This window comes from Phyllobates terribilis, unplaced genomic scaffold (genome assembly GCF_046119375.1).
Source record: "Phyllobates terribilis strain yellow unplaced genomic scaffold, ASM4611937v1 Scaffold_11__3_contigs__length_659146591, whole genome shotgun sequence".
In the NCBI taxonomy this organism is placed as follows: domain Eukaryota; kingdom Metazoa; phylum Chordata; class Amphibia; order Anura; family Dendrobatidae; genus Phyllobates; species Phyllobates terribilis.
Genome location: NW_027362771.1, coordinates 50,941,093 through 50,962,386, shown reverse-complemented (window position 1 = coordinate 50,962,386; position 21,294 = coordinate 50,941,093). Strand labels below are relative to the sequence as shown.

The 21,294-nt window shown below is 45.1% G+C and overlaps 1 protein-coding gene across 2 annotated transcripts in view; it reads right to left on the bottom strand.

Annotated features, from left to right (window-relative positions):
• Positions 1-21,294, bottom strand: part of KIF3A (kinesin family member 3A) — a 93,767-nt gene that overhangs the window by 37,938 nt on the left and 34,535 nt on the right. For both annotated transcript variants that reach the window (XM_073651235.1, XM_073651236.1), the window contains one exon: positions 7,091-7,247. In XM_073651235.1, coding sequence (XP_073507336.1) covers positions 7,091-7,247 — 157 coding nt within the window. The remainder of the gene's footprint in view (positions 1-7,090; positions 7,248-21,294) is intronic.

Below are 21,294 nucleotides of genomic sequence, written 5' to 3'. Positions count from 1 at the left end.
TTGCCAGGGGTAGCACAGGAACGGTGTGGGCTTTAATAGGCACTGTGTGGGAGTGCCTGGAATAAAACTACAAAATAGCAACCATTCACTTTGTTCTCATTCTGAAGCCTTGTTTTCTGTGGACTGAAATGAGGATCACTGTAACTGTGACATCTCTTTCCATTCATTACTCCACTGACTTTGATGGTAAAAAAAAATAAAAAATGTAAGGGTTCTATTTAAAGGGGTATTCCCATCTCCAAGATCCTATCACAATATATAATAGGTGTAATAAGGATATTAGCAAATACCTCCAGTTAGAAATGTAGTATAGTTCTTCTGATTCGCTGTGTCTCTTTCCTCATGTGCAGGCAATACAGGACCTTAGGTATCCATGGTTGTGACCACTGATATAGTGACAGCTAGTTGCTTGTGGTTATAACCATGGATACCTAAGGTCCTGCAATGCCTTCACAAAGGAAAGACATAGCGAATCAGAAAAACAATACTACATATGTAATTGGAGGTATTTGGTAATATTATTACACCTACTACATATTGGGATGGGACCTTGGAGATGAGAATACCCCTTTAAGTTATTGCTACAAGGTCTTATCGCACAATCCGGCTAATCTATACTACCCACCAAAGAAAGTTTGTATGAGAGAACAGAGGTTATGTTAGAATTTCCCAGAAATAAGAAAAACTAAATTAAGGGGAACCTGCCAGCAGGTTTTTGCTATGTAATCTGAGAGTAACATGATGTAGTGAAAGAGAGGATGATTACAGTGGTGAGCCAGTTACTGGGCTGTGTTTTACAGTTTCAATACAATCAGTGTTTTATCAGCAGGAGATTATCACAACAGGACTAGGTGTCTTGTACCTCCTAGTCCAACCACATCCCCAGCACTGATTAGCATTGTACTGTTACTATACAATGTACACAGAAAACTGATGTGGGATGAGTTATACACAGCTTAACAATTGAGCTCTGCTAAATCTGCAGCAGTTATACCATCATAACTGCTGCTCTTAATAATCTAAGTGACATACAGTACAGACCAAAAGTTTGGACACACCTTCTCATTTAAAGATTTTTCTGTATTTTCATGACTATGAAAATTGTACATTCACACTGAAGGCATCAAAACTATGAATTAACACATGTGGAATTATATACTTAACAAAAAAAGTGTGAAACAACTGAAAATATGTCTTATATTCTAGGTTCTTCAAAGTAGCCACCTTTTGCTTTGATGACTTCTTTGCACACTCTTGGCATTCTCTTGATGAGCTTCAAGAGGTAGCCACCAGAAATGGTCTTCCAACAATCTTGAAGGAGTTCCCAGAGATGCTTAGCACTTGTTGGCCCTTTTGCCTTCACTCTGCGGTCCAGCTCACCCCAAACCATCTCGATTGGGTTCATGTCTGGTGACTGTGGAGGCCAGGTCATCTGGCGTAGCACCCCATCACTCTCCCTCTTGGTCAAATAGCCCTTACACAGCCTGGAGGTGTGTTTGGGGTCATTGTCCTGTTGAAAAAGAAATGATGGTCCAACTAAATGCAAACCGGATGGAAGAGCATGCCGCTGCAAGATTCTGTGGTAGCCATGCTGGTTCAGTATACCTTCAATTTTGAATAAATCCCCAACAGTGTCACCAGCAAAGCACCATCACACCTCCTCCTCCATGCTTCACGGTGGGAACCAGGCATGTAGAGTCCATCCGTTCACCTTTTCTGCGTCGCACAAAGACACGGTGGTTGGAACCAAAGGTCTCAAATTTGGACTCATCAGACCAAAGCACAGACTTCCACTGGTCTAATGTCCATTCCTTGTGTTCTTTAGCCCAAACAAGTCTCTTCTGCTTGTTGCCTGTCCTTAGCAGTGGTTTCCTAGCAGCTATTTTACCATGAAGGCCTGCTGCACAAAGTCTCCTCTTAACAGTTGTTGTAGAGATGTGTCTGCTGCTAGAACTCTGTGTGGCATTGACCTGGTCTCTAATCTGAGCTGCTGTTAACCTGCGATTTCTGACGCTGGTGACTCGGATAAACTTATCCTCAGAAGCAGAGGTGACTCTTGGTCTTCCTTTCCTGGGGCGGTCCTCATGTGAGCCAGTTTCTTTGTAGCGCTGATGGTTTTTGCAACTGCACTTGGGGACACTTTCAACTTTTTCCCAATTTTCAGACTGACTGACCTTCATTTCTTAAAGTAATGATGGCCACTAGTGTTGAGCGAGTATGTTCTGTTCCGAGTATGCTCGGGCCGAGCACCGAGTAGTTACAGCTGCTCGGTGATATGTTTGAATCGCTCCCGTGTGCATGATTTGCGACTGTTTGACAGTTTTAATACATGTGAGGAATGTCTATTTCTTACACATTCCTCACATGTAATAAAGCTGTCAAACAGTTGCAAATCATGCACACGGGAGCGATTCAAACATATCACCGAGCAGCTGTAAATACTCGGAGCTCGACCCGAGCATACTCGGCGAAAGGGTTAACAGAACATACTCGCTCATCACTAATGGCCACTCGTTTTTCTTTACTTAGAATTTGTATTATGGCAAGAAAAAAGCAGCTAACAGTCTATTCAGTAGGACTATCAGCTGTGTATCCACCAGACTTCTGCACAACACAACTGATGGTCCCAACCCCATTTATAAGGCAAGAAATCCCACTTATTAACCCCTTAAGCCCCGCGGGTGGTTTGCACGTTAATGACCGGGCCAATTTTTACAATTCTGACAACTGTCACTTTATGAGGTAATTACTCTGGAACACTTCAACGGATCCCCCTGATTCTGAGACTGTTTTTTCGTGACATATTGTACTTCATGATTGTGGAAAATTTCTTCGATATCACTTGCGTTTATTTGTGAAAAAAATGGAAATTTGGCGAAAATTTTGAAAATTTTGCAATTTTCAAAATTTGAATTTTTAAGCCCTGAAATCAGAGCGATATGTCACACAAAAGAGTTAATAAATAACATTTCCCACATGTCTACTTTACATCAGCACAATTTTGGAACCAAAATTTTTTTTTGTTAGGGAGCTATAAGGGTTAAAAGTTGACCAGCGATTTCTCATATTTCCAACAAAATTTACAAAACCATTTTTTTAGGGACCACATCACATTTGAAGTCACTTGGAGAGGTCTTTATGACAGAAAATACCCAAAAGTGACACCATTCTAAAAACTGCACCCCTCAAGGTGCTCAAAACCACATTCAAGAACTTTATTAACCCTTCAGGTGCTTCACAGGAATTTTTTGAATGTGGAAGAAAAAAATGAACATTTAACTTTTTTCACAAAAATGTTACTTTAGACCCAATTTTTTTTTATTTCACAGGGGTAACAAGAAAAAATGGACCCCAAAATTTGTTGTGCAATTTCCCCTGGGCACGCAGATACCCAATATTTGGGGAAAAAACACTGTTTGGGCGCACGGCAGGGCTCGGAAGGGAAGGAGCGCCATTTGACTTTTTGATTGTAAAATTTGCTTGAATAATTAGCGGACGCCATGTTGTGTTTGGAGAGCCCCTGTGTGCCCAAACTTTGGAGCTCCCCCACAAGTGACCCAATTTTGGAAACTAGACCCCCCAAGGAACCTTTATAGATGCATAGTGAGCACTTGGAACCCCCAGGTGCTTCACAAATTGATTCGTAAAAATGAAAAAGTGAAAAAAAAAAACACTTTCATTTTTATGAATCAATTTGTGAAGCACCTAGGGGTTCCAAGTGCTCACTATGCATCTAGATAGGTGCCTTGGGGGGTCTAGTTTCCAAAATGGGGTCACTTGTGGGGGAGCTCCAATGTTTGGGCACACAGGGACTCTCTAAATGCAACATGGTATCCGCTAACAAATTGAAAGGAAAATCGGCTCAAATTGTTAGCGGACACCACATTGCGTTTGGAGAGCCCCTCTGTGCCCAAACTTTGGAGCTCCCCCACAAGTGACCCCATTTTGGAAACTAGACCCCCCAAGGCACCTTTCTAGATGCATAGTGAGCACTTGGAACCCCCAGGTGCTTCACAAATTGATTCGTAAAAAAGGAAAAAGTGAAAAAAAAAACCACTTTCATTTTTATGAATCAATTTGAGAAGCACCTAGGGGTTCCAAGTGCTCACTATGCATCTAGATAGGTGCCTTGGGGGGGTCTAGTTTCCAAAATGGGGTCACTTGTGGGGGAGCTCCAAAGTTTGGGCACACAGGGGCTTTCCAAACGCAACATGGTGTCCGCTAACAATTTGAGCCGATTTTCCATTCAATTTGTTAGCGGACACCATGTCGCGTTTGGAGAGCCCGTGATGTGCCTAAACAGTGGAGCTCCCCCACAAGTGTCCCCATTTTGGAAACTATACCCCTCAAGGATTTTATTAAGGTGTATAGTGAACATTTTGAACCCAGAGGTACGGCACAGAATTTGTTTACATTAGGTCATCATATTGAATAAGTTGTCATTATTCTTGAGCGCAAGTGCTCGCTACTTGAGTTTGCATCGGGTACTCAGGTATGCACCATGTACAGCGTGTGCTCGAGTGACATGCTCGAGTCCCTGCTCCGCATGTTTCACGGTTATTAGACACCCAAAAAAAAACATGCGGGGGATCGCTCATGCATGGCAGGCAATCCCCGTAAAGTTTTTTGGCCGCGAAGCATATGGGGCAGAGACTCGAGCATGTCACTCAAATACCCACGATACTCAATGCATACCAGAGCACCCGATGCAAACTCAAGTAGCGAGCACTTGCTCTCAACACTAGTCGCCATATCGTCATTTTTTTTTCTTACTTTTGAAAAAAATCCCAACCCCAGCCCTAGCCCCAGCACAACCCTAGCCCCAGCACAACCCTAGCCCCAGCACAACCCTAGCCCCAGCACAACCCTAGCCCCAGCACAACCCTAGCCCCAAACCCAGCCCTAACCCAAGAGTTTATTTTTGACGCTGTTCCTTGTGCGGTATAAGTGATTAGACGACTTTATTCTTCGGGTCGGTGTGATTACAGCAATGCCAGAATCATATGGGGTTTTTATGACTGACAGCTGTCACACACTAAAAGACGCATTTTTTGTAAAATCTAGTTTTTGCATCGCCATATTTTGAGAGCTATAATTTTTCCAGATTTTGGCAGACAGTCATGTGACGGCTCGTTTTTTGCGGGATGACTTGACGTTGTTATTGGTGCCATTTTCAGGCACGTGACATTTTTTGATCGCTTCCTATTCCGATTTTTGGGAGGCAGAATAAACAAAAACCAACAATTCAGGAATTGTTTTTTTTTTTGTTTTTTTTTTTAATTCTGTTCCGCGTGTGGTAAAATTGATGAGGTATCTTTATTCTTCGGGTCAGTACGTTTACAGCGGTACCACATTTGTATCATTTTTCTATGTTTTGGCGCTTATACACAATAAAAGCAATTTTATAGAAAAAAATATTTTTTAGCATCGCTTTATTCTGAGAGCTATAACTTTTTTATTTTTCGGCTGATGGAGCTGTATGGCGGCTTGTTTTTTGCGGGACTAGATGACGTTTTCAGCGGTATCATTTTTATTTATATGCGTCTTTTTGATCGCGTGTTATTCCACTTTTTGTTTGGCGGTATGGTGATAAAGCATTGTTTTTTGCTTCGTTTTTTTTTTTTTTTTTTTTTTTTACCGTGTTCACTGAAGGGGTTAACTAGTGGGACAGTTTTATAGGTCAGGTTGTTCCGGACGCGGCGATACCAAATATGTGTACTTTTATTGTTTTTTTTTTTTATTTTTTATAATAATATTTATTGATGGGTACATTATATTTTTATTTTTGGTGGATTATTTTTTTTATTTTTTTTTTATATTTTTGCAAATTTATTTTTTTATTTTTTTTTACACTTTCACACAGTTTATACACTTTATTACTTTGTCCCACTCTGGGACTTTCACTTTTTTTTCTCTGATCGCCTGCATGGCACAGGAATGCAGCACCATCCCTATGCCATGCAAGCTGTCAGAAATGCAGTGTGAAGATTGCTTGGAGATGCACTGCGCATGTCCAAGCAATCTTCCTGCTGTCTGGTGACCCGGATGTTGTCATGACGACATCGGGTCGCCATGGCAACACCCGGGAAGCCTTTGCAGACTGCGCTGGAAGCCGGAAGAGGAGGTGAGTATCGGCGATCACCTCCCCTTGCCCACGCGATCGACTTCGATCGCAGCATCGCGGGGGTTAATGTGCTGGGAGCGGTGCAGGACCGCTCCCTGCACATTGTCACAGCTGACACCCGGTACTATCAGCTGACACCCGGCGGCGATCGCGCCCGCACAGCCTGTGTGCGTGCGCGATCGCCATGACGTACTAATACGGGTCTGGCTCTTAAGTCCCAGGGCACAGACGCGTATTAGTACGGCAAATGTTGTTAAGGGGTTAAACCTGACAGGGCACACCTGTGAAGTGAAAACCATTTCCGGTGACTACCTCTTGAAGCTCATCAAGAGAATGCCAAGAGTGTGCAAAGCAGTCATCAAAGCAAAAGGTGGCTACTTTGAAGAACCTAGAATATAAGACATATTTTCAGTTGTTTCACACTTTTTTGTTAAGTATATAATTCCACATGTGTTAATTCATAGTTTTGATGCCTTCAGTGTGAATGTACAATTTTCATAGCCATGAAAATACAGAAAAATCTTTAAATGAGAAGGTGTGTCCAAACTTTTGGTCTGTACTGTAGCTGAAATAAGGGTCTTTGTCCTCACATTAGGCTGCTATCAATTCACAAAGCCAAAACCTACTGACAGGTTCCCTTTAACTGAAACATTAATATAGAAAAAACAGTAACACCAATTTCCTTTTCAAAGTGCATATGGTGAGGAAGGGATTTAGATTTTAGTGCTGTTGGAAACATACGTGGTGTTTAATGCAAATAAAGTGTCTTTCCCAGTATCTCACAAAGACCATTGGGAGATGTGTCAAAACTAAAGAACATAAACTGGTTTACTGATTTTATCTTTCAAAAGATCTATACAAAAATAAGATCTGGGATAAGATTGCTTACTATAGAATATTTGGATGAAAATCTATATTGACAGATGCACTGGCAGAAGAGCAGAGCATTGCCTCCACTGTACTTACTGGGCCTTAAGTAGATCTTTCTCCCGTTTCTCAAGCTCCGCTCTAGCTTTATTCCGTTCTTCTTCTTCCATGTCAAGTTTTGCTTCAAGTGCCTTCCTTTCTTCGTCAATCCGTGCTTGCATCGCTGCCATTTTATCTGGGGATACCTTCTTCTTGCCTATGGAACAAATGGAAACAGGACACATGGATTCACAAGAATGTTTTGCTGCTTATTAAGAGCAAACCCCCATCATGTGGATTGTGATATATTCAAAAACCAAATCTTGTATTGAAATGTGTACTCATTCAATACAAATGTATGCAGATTCAATCAAAATTATTCAACCCCACTGTATATTCCTTTTATTAGCAAAATCTACAAAACTTTCTGCTGTTTTAACAATAAAACGATGGAACAAGAACCATCAACACAACTAATACAAACAAGTGGTTTCACCAGATTCCTGAGGACGCAGATGATCAAACTCTTGAGCGACTGCAAAAGACCTGCAAGATTTGGTAACAGCAGATCCTGAGGCTTCAGTTTACGTAGTAATGCTCATACTAAATAGTGACGGTCTCGATCTCTGTTCTCGTTATATATTCACTTCTACTAACCCAAAACCATAGGAAAAGTCAGCTCCAATATGTTCTAAACCACATAAATAAGTCACAGATGGGGGACGCGTGTCACCTACCGAGACCCTGATGGGGGACGCGTGTCACCTACAGAGACCCTGATGGGGGGACGCGTGTCACCTACAGAAACCCTGATGGGGGGACGCGTGTCACCTACTGAAACCCTGATGGGGGGACGGGTGTCACCTATTGAAGCCTTTCAAAGAGGCTACTACATTTGTCAGTAGGGAGAGGCATCATTGATGTCATCCCCATCATTTATATTGGGAAAAAAAACTTGCAACAAAGGATGTTCTGTGAAGCGAATTAAAAAAAAAAAAAGGAACTTTCCAGGCCTATAGGTCAGTAGTAGATCTGGAGAAGGAAATAGGAAGCATACGCTGCCAAGAACATCCTGCTTGCAGGGTGCCTCAGAGAGGTTCTGGGGCGGCTTTGCTTCCTCTGGCACTGAAACCTTGCTTAAGGCTGTGTGCCCACAATGCGTTTAAGCGTTTCCGCAGCGGAAACCTAATTTGCAGTGGGGATTGAATAATTTTGATCGCAACTGTACAAAAAACACACAAGCCATCACCTATTGCAGTACAGTTTAGTTAGTATAAAACATTACACGTTCTGCACTACAGCGCTGTGCCTATAGAAAAAACTGGAGAGCAATAACATAACTGCTACACATGAAGTACGGCATGGTGCAAACGGACCAGATAGGACTTAACAATGAAGACTTCGCTTGTATTTTAGAAATCACTGCAAAACCAATATTGTCTTTGAAGATGCTAAAGACAGAAATCATAATTGCTCAGCTCATTGCTTTCAGGTAGAGAAATCACAAGGGAAACTACTGAGCACAAACCCATTACACCAACCTGCTTGTTCTTGCATTAAGTAGCAGTTGCAATTATATCGCAGGTAGGCAGCATTGGCGATGAAGAGAGAAAAAAAAAGCAGAAAGTTACATTACTCAATATTATTTGTATATTGCAAAAAAAAAAATAAAGAAAGCCCATAAACTTAGCTTTTGGCACGGATCTACTTTTGTGGTGTTGGCAAGCAAATGTGCAACTGAATTATACTTCCAAGACAGTGACAGACTTTGTCAAAAATGTTAAAATATATTAAAGCAGAAAAGTAACTGCACCCAAAAGCGGGAAACTAGGCCTTGGATAGATTTCCAACCAAAGATGATGGTGAAAATTACTGCTGAGAAGCGATCTCTATAAAATAGAACGTTTCTTGATTGCCCATTTTGAGATAGTAAGATGGAAAATTTAAAAAAAAAAAAAACACGAAAATTCTTCAAATTATGTTGAAAACAAAAATTTGACTGGTTTAAAAGGGAAACTATCATCAGAAAATGAGCTATTGTTAAAAATCAGGATTGCGTGTTAACTTGATTTTGTATTTTGGCAATGTTTCTTCATTAAAAACAAAATTATTAATCTTGCGATTTTCACACTTGCTATGTTTTTTTTTTTTTTTGTTTTTTTTTTTTGAGTCCCACTTCCTGTCCTTTCAGGAAGAGTTTTCAGCAGCGCTCCATATCAGAGGCAGGATTACAGTGACTGGTAACACCTCTATACAGCTGATAACAAGGAGCCACCAACCGCAATAGGCGAGATCACATCTGACCCTGCTCCCCTGCCTTCACAATAACCTTTGTACATGCTCATTAGGCACGGTAATACAAGGAGATAGGGTCAAGGTCAAACCAATATGGCTATGTATACGTGTCCTTTCCTGAAACAAGAAGAAGTTAAAGTCTAGTGGCCAGAGTAAAAATTGCTAGTGTTCTTTATATCTTTAATACAGATTATGATGAAAAAAAACCACCAATGTGAAATTAAACAAACAAAAACACATTTAAAATACAAAGAACTGATTTAAACACGTCATTTTTTGATTATAGCTTCCCTATAAAAGGGGTTACCCAGCACTATTTATTTATTTTTTTATTTTGGGTCAAAGAACCAACTGGCATGTAGTTGTTAACTCCTTCCCTGTTGTGCCTGGCGCCAATCTCTGCTGGCACAGAGTGGTCACAGACCGCTCCTGCCGGTGATTCAGTGACTTCCGCCGACGTCACGTTAACAGATCAGCGGCTTCTCTTCCACTCTGTAGACAGGGCATGACTGCCAACGTCATGCTGATTGACAGCCGGCTCCCCGCCGCCTAACTGCAGGCAGCCGGCTGTTAATCAACATGACGTTGGCAGTCACTGCCCATCGACTGAGTAGCCCAGAAGAAGAGCTGCTCTGTTAATGTGGAGCAGCTGAATCGCCAGCAGGAGCAGTCGAGGACCGCTCTGAGCCGATGCTGGGTAGAACAGGCAGGTAGTTGCCTCTTTTAGCAACTACCTGCTTGTTAGTTTTTAGGCCCTTTTCAGAAAATAAATAAATAAAATAAAATAGTCCTGGATAACCGCTTTAAAGGCAATGGATCTTCCAAAAACGAGCAATTTTTTTTATATTTAATTTCTGCATAACAGCAGTAAAAACACATTTCCTGAATGGGAAACCGGGTAGGCTGCTAGTGGTGTGACTTTAAAGGGGTTGTCCAGTACTTTATATTACCCCCCCAATGTATCCCCCCAGGGCCCCTAAGAATTTTTGTAATTACCTTACGTTGCAGATACTGCCTGTGAGCGGCGCTATCACTGGCCGCTCACAGGCATCACGTGACCCCCTGGCTGCAGCCGGCTCTGTCATCCGCTGACGTCACGACAAGTGCTGGCAGCAGCCAGGGGTCTTTTTCTTCCTGGTTCCCCGGAGGATCCCAGGCTGTGGGCGGGGTTACCCCCCTCGTCACACCCGGCATCCACCGCGCTCTCTGCCTCTCCCCATTCATTGGGAAAATGCACGGTGGATGCTGGGTGTGATGCGGGGGTAATCCCACCCAGCAGCCACCTCAGGGACCCCAGTGCTGAGTCATGCCTCACTTGTCGTGACATCAGCACGGGGTCACGTGATGCCTGTGAGCAGCCAAGGATAGCGCCGCTCACAGGCAGAAACAGCAACGTAAGGTATTTACAAAAATCCTTAGGGGCCCCGGAGGGATACATTAGGGCAGTAATATAAAGTAATGGCAACTTCTTTAATTATAGTGTATAGACTAATGTCCCCCATACACATCAGATCAAAGTTTGCTTGACCCATCGATTCTGAGGAGTTCAGGCATCTGACTAATATGAAGTTTGGCTACTGACCCTTGGAAAAGCAGATGGATTGCAACATAACCAATCCTTTGGTTCTCCTGGGAGAAAAGATGCTGCCAAAAAGTGTATGGAAGCCACTTATTCCCCTTTCCCCATTGAAAACATATGCACACTCAACAGTGTAGAGTGGATGTGTATAAGGAGATCGAGAGGAAGAATCAAATGACACTTTTAAAGGCGATAAACACTTCTGACGTGAAAAAAAAAAAAAAAGTTCCCTGTTAGTGCAATTTTATTAACTAAAAGTAACTACAAAGTTTCAGTCTACATTTCTTCAGTCATTTTCAAGCCCCTAATAAGCAGTTTGCAGCCTGATCCAACTGTCAGATTTTTCTCTTGTGGGAGGGTCTCTCCTATAATGCATGCTATATGTGAGATCGACCTCTGTCTACATTCAGGGTCTTCATTTTCTTTCATGCACAGTCGTGTTCAAAATAATAGCAGTCCAATATGACTAACCAGATTAATCACTGTTTTTGGTACAAATGATATTACCACATGTCAAACAATTTACCAGTTGGTGCAGTAGATTGTAAGAAAACCAACAGGCTCCTCATTCATGATCTGCATGTTTTTGAGTCTGTGTATTTGAATAATTAATTGTAAGGGGGTGTGTTCAAAATAATAGCAGTGTGGAGTTCAATTAGTGAGGTCAATCATTGTGAAGAAACAGGAGTGAATCAGGTGGCCCTTACTTAAGGGTGAAGCCAGCACATGTTGTACATGCATTTCTCTTAGAAAGCCGTAGAAATATGGGTCGTTCGAGACATTGTTCAGAAGAACAGCGTACTTTGATTAAAAAGTTGATTGCAGAGGGTAAAACTTATAAAGAAGTGCAGACAATGATAGGCTCTTCAGCTAAAATGATCTCCAGTGCTTTAAAATGTAAAGCAAGCCAGAGAGACGTGGAAGAAAACTGAAGACCACCATTCGAATGGAGCGAAGAATAGCCATAATGGCAAAGCCTCTACCAATCATCAGCAGCAGGTTGATCAAAGACAGTCTCAAGTTACCTGTCAGTACTGTGACAGTTATAAGACGCCTGTGTGAAGCTAATCTCTTAGCAAGAAGTCCCCACAAAGTTCCACTGTTAAAAAAAAAAAATATATGTACTGAAGCAGATACAATTTGCCAAAGAACACATCAATTGACCTAAAGAGAAATGGAGAAACATTTTGTGGACTGATGAAAGTAAAATTGTTCTTTTTTGGGTCCAAGGGCCGCAGACAGTTCATCAGACGACCCCCACACTCTGCATTCAAGCCACAGTACACTCTGAAGATAGTGAAGCGTGGTGGTGCAAGCATCATGACATGGGCATGTTTCTCTTACTATGGTGCCGGACCTATTTACCGCATAGCCAGGATCATGGACCAGTTTGCATATATTAAAAATACTTGAAGAGGTCATGTTGCCTTACACTGAAGAGGACATGTCTTTGAAATGGGTGTTTCAACAATACAACGACCCTAAACACCAGTAAACAAGCAAAATCTTGGTTCCAGTCCAACAAAATTTAGGTTATGGAGAGGCCAGCCCAATTCCCGGACCTTAATCCAATAGAACACTTATGGGGTGACATCAAAAATGCCCTTTCTGAGGCAAAGCCAACAAATGGCAAAAAATTGTGGGATGCAGTCAAAGCATCCTGGGCTGGAATAACAGTTGACAGGTGCCAGAAGTTGGTTGACTCTATGCAACATAGATGTGAAGCAGTTCTAAAAAACTAAACTAAACTAAATATTAGGTTAGTGATTCACAGGAATGCTAAATCCTCAAAAAAAAGTACATATTGTGAGTTTGTAAAGACAAATGCAGACAGCACAATGTTAATTTTTGTTACTTTTAGTTAAAAGCAGGCCTGTGGAGTCGGAATCAGACCGACTCAGACTCCTAAAATTGGGTACAGTAATTCAATGCAGGGTGTAGACTTTTAGCTGAGATGAATCTGTGCTACAGTAAATTTATCGCTTAAACATGAGCCATGTAAGAGGGAGTCGGAGACGTGGAGTCGGTGACATGGAAATTCGGAGTCGGAGGTTTGGCTTACCAACTCCACAGCCCTGGTTAAAAATTATATACATTTCTCTTCAAGTTTTGAATAATAAAACAGTGTGCAATGTTCCCAATTCATGGAAATAAAAACTAGTATAAAGATTTGGAGCTCAACTCATGTTTTTGAACACACTGCTATTATTTTGAACACTATTGTATCAGCACAGGCCCAATACTGAACACATTTCCTCTCAAATAAAGATATGATATAGATTTTTCTTTTGTTCAGTTTCCATTTTGTTAATACTAGTTAATTAAAAAAAAAATGAACACTTCTATTTGTGAAAACATTGTTACTTTTCAGTATTTTTTCCACATCTGTCTAAAACGTTTGCACATCCAGGCAGACAAAAATGGCAAAAGTTTAGATTAAGTTTAAGATTAATTGTTATAGATCCATCAGATTTTTATTTTTCTAGTAATAACATACTATTCTGTAAAGATTTGATAAAAACCTAACAGAAACGCCTAAGCATTCAATGGGTATGATGATGAAAACATTTATGTTATTCTGTAAAAGTGATAAAATTGAAAATAATGCTAAAAAGGACAAAGCCTTAAAAGCACCACTCCCGAGGTTTTTTGTTGTTATATATGCTTAGTATTATACTGATCAGTCACCTTGTTCCGCTCTTTCGGGTGTTGCTCCAGTTCTGCACGTCCATATTGTGACTGTAACTTCTCATTGGCCAGAAGTCAGAGTTAGGTCTCATAGACTTACATTGAGTTGTGAAGTCGAGATCACACAAGCAAACACTATGCTATGTGCTGTCTGAGTATTCAATTACTGTTTTCAGGAGTTTGCCTCACTATCCATTTCTTTCAGCTGGCAATCAGTTATCCAGCAAATTCTCAATATAAAAGTTAAAGCGCATCTGGCAGCAGGATTGTGCTTAGTAAATCACATACACTGTCAGGTGGGCGCCGTTACACTGAGCAAAATGATACCTTTGTTGATGAAATCCGTCCAGTTGTTCTTTTGTAATCTTTATTTTCATTTCTGAGAAAATGATATGCTTCAGGGCGGGCCTTTGGCCCTGCCTATTCATATGTATAGCTTCTGACAGGGCACTGTGCCTTCAGTGACCTGCCTCCTATTTTAAATACTGCATGTATAATTTTGGTACACATCAAGAAATTTGCCTGCAGCAATATGGCGCAGGCAAATCGGTTGCTGAGACATGCTACTGCGCAAGCGCGGCCGGTGTCGCCATATTGCTGCAGGCAAATTCTTTTTCCTGTAGCAAAATGGCGCCCGCGCAGTAGCATCTATTGTTTGCCGATAGATGCTACTACACAAGGACTGCTAGCGGCGCGTTTTTGCTAAACGAAAAAGAGGGATTTTTGGTACTCACAATAAAATCTCTTTCTTGGAGCCTTCATTGGGGGGACACAGAACCATGGGTGTATGCTGCTGTCGCTAGGAGGTTGACACTATGCAAAAAAAGGAAAATAGCTCCTCCTCCGCAGTATGCACCCGCCTACAGGCACCAAGCTCACCAGTTAGTGGCTAGAGCAGTAGGCGAAGCACAAAATAACCAACTATGTATTGCCCAACGGGGCACAACCGTAAAAAACTAAATGAGATGCCCAACAGGGCCAACAGGACATATGTCCAAAAACAGGGAGGGTGCTGTGTCCCCCAATGAAGGCTCCAAGAAAGATTTTACAGTGAGTACCAAAAATCCCTCTATCGCTTCATTGGGGGACACAGGACCATGGGACGTCCCAAAGCAGTCCCTTGGGTGGGAGAACAGAAGATAGTGACAGACTAGGTCAGACTTCGGCAACTGCCGCCTGCAGGACCTTCCGTCCAAGACTGGCATCAGCCGAAGAATAAGTGTGGACCTTGTAAAACCTTGAAAAGGTGTGAAGAGAAGACCATGCTGCGGCTTTGCAGATTTGAGAGGATGAAGCCTGATGGCGGATCGCCCAAGAGGCCCCCACCGCCCTGGTGGAGTGAGCCCTTACTCCGAGAGGGGGATGTTTGCCCGAGATGCGATGTGCCTCCAATATGGTCGAACGTATCCAACGGGCGATGGTTGACTTGGAAGCAGGGAGACCCTTGTGATGCCCCTCAGGGATGACAAAAAGGGCATCCGAGCGCCGAAGGGAGGCCGTTCTGGAAAGGTACACAAGTAGAGCTCTGATCAGGTCCATTTTGTGCAGGGACTTCTCCCGTGGATGCACTGGAGCAGGGCAAAAGGAAGGCAAAAAGATGTCCTCATTAATGTGAAAAGTGGAAACCACCTTTGGCAAAAAGGAAGGCACCGGCCTGAGCACTACTTTGTCTTGATGGAATACCAGAAAAGGCGACCGACAAGAGAGGGCTGCGAGTTCAGCGACCCTTCTAATAGAGGTAACAGCCACCAGAAAAGCCACCTTCCAGGAAAGGAGAGAGGATGGAATGTCCTGAATGGGTTCAAATGGAGGCTGTTGTAGGACGCTTAGGACCATATTAAGGTCCCATGGTTCCACTGGAGGGCGATAGGGGGGCGTCAGGTCTTGTACAAACGTTCTGACCTGAGGACGGCTAGCTAAGTTACGATAGAATAGAATGGAATGGACAAGGCCGAAACTTGGCCCTTGAGAGTGCTGAGAGATAGTCCCGCCTCTAGGCCAGACTGAAGAAAAGCCAAAATGACTGGCAAAGAAAAAGACATAGAAGTCAGCTGATCTTGCTCGCAGTGACGAAAAAAGGCTCTCCAAGTTCTGTGGTATATGCGCGAGGTAGCGGGTTTTCTGGCGTTAATTAGGGTCTGAATGACATGGTCAGTAAAGCCCGCCGTCTTCAACACCGCGGCCTCAATGGCCATACTATTAAATTCAGAGAACGAGAACTCTGATGAAGAATAGGACCCTGAGAGAGGAGGTCCGGACGGTCTGGTAGTCTCCAGGGGGAGTCGACAAGCAGATTTACCAGATCTGCGTACCAGACGCGTCTGGGCCAATCTGGGGCTACTAGGAGAACTGGTACTCCCTCTGTCTTGACCTTTTTGATGACTCGAGGGATCAAAGGTAGAGATGGAAAGAGATAGGGCAGTTGGAACTGTGACCATGATATGACTAGCGCGTTCTGGGCGATTGCTAGCGGATCGCGGGACCGAGCTACAAAGGACGGAACCTTGTGGTTTAACCGGGACGCCATGAGGTCAACGTCCGGCGTGCCCCACCGTAAGCAGATTTGGTGAAACAACTCGGGATGGAGAGACCATTCTCCTGAGGTGAGGCCCTGCCGACTGAGAAAGTCGGCTGCCCAGTTGTCGACCCCTGGAATGTGGACTGCTGAGATTGCCAGGACCGTCTTCTCGGCCCAAAGTAGTACTTTTGCCACCTCTTTTAAAACGGGCTTGCTGAACGTTCCTCCCTGGTGGTTTATGTATGCCACGGCCGTGGAATTGTCCGATTGTACACGGACTGGGAACCCTGCCAGGATCTTCTGCCAGTGACGCAACGCCAGGTAAATCGCCCTTATCTCCAGAATGTTGATGGGGAGTGAGACTTCGTGGTGACTCCACCGGCCCTGGACCGTGTGTTGTAGAAAAACTGCCCCCCAACCGATGAGACTGGCATCGGTCGTGACCACGTGCCAGCGAAGCGGAAGGAATAATCTCACGGGTCTGAATGAAGAAGGGCGGGACCACCAGGTTAGCGACCGTCTTACTTGACGAGGTAACTTGATGCGTCGATCTAGAGATGATGGATTCTTGTCCCAAGCTGAGAGAAGGGCTAGTTGAAGAGACCGGGTATGGAACTGGGCAAACGGAACTGCCTCCATGGCTGCTACCATCTTTCCCAGGACACTCATGCATAGGCGAAGGGAGTGTGGACTTGGGTCAGAGAGTATGTGGATTCCTTGTCGTAGAGAGTTTATCTTCTCCCTCGGAAGGAGGACCTTGGCACGGGTCGTGTCGAACTGCATCCCTAAGAAGGTTAAGCGTTGGGATGGGACCAGGGAGGATTTGTCTGTGTTGATCAGCCAGCCTAACCGGGAGAGAGTGTTCAAGGTGATCTGGAGACTGTGGAGACAGTCCCTGAACGTGGAGCCTTTGCTTAACAGGTCGTCGAGGTAGGGGATGATTACAATTCCCCTTGTTCGAAGAATGGCCATCACTGTCGCCATCACCTTTGTGAAAACCCTCGGGGCTGTGGCGAGGGCGAAGGGGAGGGCAGTGAACTGGTAATGTGCGTTCCTGAAGCGAAGGAACCTCTGATGTAATGCGCAGATTGGGATGTGAAGGTATGCATCCTGAATGTCCACTGAACATAGATATTCCCCGGCCTCCATCGAGGCGATTACCGACCTGAGGGACTCCATCCTGAACTGTCGGATGCGTACATATCGGTTTAGCTGTTTGAGGTCCAGAATCGGACGTAGCGAGCCGTCCTTTTTTGGGACAACGAAGAGATTTGAGTAAAATCCGGAAAACCTTTCCTGAACGGGAACGGTGACTATGACTCCTGAGCGCAGAAGAGAAGTGATGGCTTGGAGGAAACCGGGAAGCAGAGATGGTTGTGGGTGACGGGACCTGAGAAAACGTGATGGTGGGCTGGAATAGAACTCGATTTTGTAGCCGGAAGTCACAATTTCTTTGACCCAGGCGTCCTCTATTGCCGGGAGCCAAGAATCTGTGAACAGAAGGAGACGGCCGCCCACCCTGGGAGAAGTCCCAGGTGGGAGTGACCCGTCATGTTGAGGAAAACCTGTTGGATCGTGATAGTGATCCAGAGGACTTGGAGGAGCGACTCTTTGGGCGCCAGTTAGGCGTGGGCCTAAAGGAGGGTTTACGACTGTCCCGCTGTGCTGGAGTACGGTCCCGTTGAGAGGAGGGATTCGGTTGAGCGAACTGACGAAAGAACCGGAACTGAAGGGGGCGTCTCCTAGGAAAAGGGCGTTTGGGTCTGGGCTGGGGGAGAGAGGTGCTCTTACCCCCAGTAGCATCAGAGATGATCTGATCTAGCTTGGATCCAAACAGCATGGAACCTTGAAAAGGAAGATTAGTCAGAGATCTTTTGGAAGCCGGGTCAGCGTTCCAGGCTTTAAGCCAAAGAATTCTACGTAAGGCAACGAGGTTACTGGAAACCCGGGCTGAGCATGCAGCGGAGTCGAGGCACGCCGTAAGTAGATATTTTCCGGCATGGCCGATTTGATCAGCTAAGTCGGCCAGATAGTCCGTGGAGGCCCCTGTTAGGATGCCCTGTCTGAGCTGTTTGGCCCATGCGGACACCGCATTTGATACCCAAGTTGAGGCGAAGGAAGAGCAAAGGAAGGTGCCCGCAGCCTCAAAAGCTGACTTAGAGAGGGCCTCAACCTGTCTATCCGTGGTATCCTTAAGGGAGGAACCATCTGGAAGAGACAGTACCGTCTAGGCGGAAAGGCGAGAGACGGGAGGATCCACAGATGGGGACTCCGTCCATTTGCTGACAAGGTCATGGTTAAAGGGGTATAGGACGTTTAACTGTTTCTTTCCTGTAAAGAGCTTTTCTGGATGCTCCCACTGCTTTTGAAAAATGCTGTCAAATTCTGCATGGTTAGAAAAAGTGCGTGCGGGACGCTTAATCTTTTTGAAGGAAACTGAGTAGTCCCGGGAAGGGCTCTCGTCTTCTATAACATACAGAGTCTGATTGACAGCCGTTATAAGGCTGTCTATCATGTCCTGGACCTTGGAATACTGGTCTGTGTCAGAACCAGAGTCTGAATCTGAAGCAGAGTTAGATCCCGGGGCGACCTCCGGGGAAGAGGTGTGAGACGCAGGGAGCATCTTGGAGTCTGGAGAGCTGGAGGATGAGCTTGCGTGGGTCCGTTTCTGAGAACGTGCCGTCAGTCTACCCCTGTGAGGAGGGGGCCGAGGTGCCTGCGAATCGTCTGTGGGGACATTCGGAGCGCTGGTGGCCGTGGATAACATAGGCAAACGTTCTGGCAAGCGTTCTAAGACCTGCACCAGAGATTGAGAAACCTTGGTGAGGTCAGAGACAGACAGTGACATAGCAACAGCCCACTCCGGAGGGGAGGGGGTTACCACGTCCTGAGCGGCGGGGGGATCTTGGGGTGCCAGCATGGCGGGAGGTTTACAGGTCGAGCAGAAGGGCGTAGTGAGACCCGCGGGCCACTTAGTACCGCAAAGAGCACAGGCGTAGTATGTGACAATGTGAGAGGGACAGACTGAGGGCTCCCTGGGTTTGGGCATATGTGTCTGACCAGGGATACTGCCGAGGGGGGCGCTGTGAGCAGGGAAGGGTGGGGGTCAGTGTCAGGACAGAGCCTACCCGATCCTGTAGAGAAGCGGTCCCGTGTCCCCCTGAAGGCTCCGAAGGTGAGGCTGGAGCGGGTCACAATAGGTGCCGACGGAGTAGGGAGCTGCGTGTGGAAGAGTGATGGCGTCGGTGCAGAGGACGCAGCGTTGATGACGGAGCGCGTCGAGGCTCCGATAGACAGATGGGAAGGGGGGGCGGGCTTGAGAGGCCCCCCGATGATAGGTCCGCGGAAGGCACGAGGGCGTGACGGAAGCGTCACTATGCTCCTCGGCCCTGGTTGGTCAAATAGGAGGGGGCGTATAGCCGTCAGAGCAGGCCGCCCACCGGACACGGCCCCCCCGCGACGGAGAAAAGCGCGGCAGATTTGCCGCGCATATGAAAAAGAAGGAGGAAGTGGCCCAGGGAAGCACTGTTAAGCGCCATGTTTGTGAGAGGGGGAGGGGAGGTGGGGGCAGGTAATGCCGGGGGACTGGGACCTGCAGCTAAAAGGCAGGGAAGTACCTGTCTTAGCGGGTCCGGGAATTGTCCCTTCCTTTCTCCTTCTGAGGATGGTCTCAGGATGCCTTCCTGGATAGGGGGGGATCCTGGCTTTTCCTCCTTCCTGCACTGTCCGGTCCTGGACAGTGCAGGAGACGGAGTCAACCCCAGAAAACTGGGGGAAGGTCACCCGCAGGGACCACCGTCTCCCTCCCAGGCCGCTCCGAGGAGGGGGCTGGGGTGGGTAACAGGCTAGGACTGGCCACTGAAATCACCCTGAGACACCCTAAGGTGACAAGGGATAAGTCCTGCCCAGCGGGTCCGAGAGTGGGCGATGTGGGGGTAGCCACATTGCTCTCTCGGTCGCTAGTGGGTTAACAGGAGACGCAGTGTGCCCTGTTAGCCTGAAGAGCTGTATCTGAAAAAGAAAAAACAAGGATTAATAAACACAGCAAGGTTGGATCTATGAGGATCCAGGTCTACCTCCTACAGACACTAAGCTTAAACTGGTGAGCTTGGTGCCTGTAGGCGGGTGTATACTGCGGAGGAGGAGCTATTTTCCTTTTTTTGCATAGTGTCAACCTCCTAGCGACAGCAGCATACACCCATGGTCCTGTGTCCCCCAATGAAGCGATAGAGAAATAAATTTGCCTGCAGAAATATGGCGCGGCCGGCCGCGCTTGCGCAGTATCATCTCTCGGCAACCCACAGATGCTACTGCGTATGCGCGGGCGGTGAGGCTGTTTTGCTGCAGGCAAATTTCTTGATGTGTTCCACGATTACACAGGCAGTATTTAAAATAGGAGGCAGGTCACTGAAGGCACAGTGCCCTGTCAGAAGCTATACATATGAATACATAAGCAGAGCACCGGATAAAGCCCTTCCCCAAAGTCCCGCCCCGAAGCATTATCTCAGAAATTAAAATAAAGATTATAAAAGAACCAATGGACGGATTTCATCAACAAAGGTATCATTTTAATCAGTGTAACGGCACCCACCTGGCAGTGTATGTTGTTTACTAAGCAATCCTGCTGACAGGTGTGTTTTACATATAAATATATATATGAAAGTCCTAAAATATATACATAGACACGGGTTTTGTTTTTTTAAAGATTATAAAAATTTATAGGGGTTGTGGGGATGCTGAAGACCCTTTTTCTATAAGAAAGTAGTTTAACAGGAAAATAAAAGAATAAAATGGGCAGTGAAATAGTATATCACTGAAAAAAAAAATGCTGTTGTCATGGGAATACTGCAACTGATTGGTCTCCTCTATTTCATGGGTCAGAAGATCACAGCATTTGGCTACAAGCATGCCTGCACTGGTTAGATCAGCTCTGCTTTCCAGTTAGCTATGCAGACTTCCCTTGTTCACTGGTTGCAAGGGTCAAACTCTGCTGCTTGCCTTTTAAAGCTTTCCGTCCTGAGTTCTCAGCTGTTCTGATTCTGTCCACTCCCCACTGGTATAAGTACTCACCCCTTAGCTTGGGTAACTGCCAGTGATAGCTTGCTGTACCTTGAAATTGGTTTGGAGCGGAGAGCCGTGGAAAGAGAAGTCATTTAGGAGTCGTCTCTGGAGATTGCTGTTTGG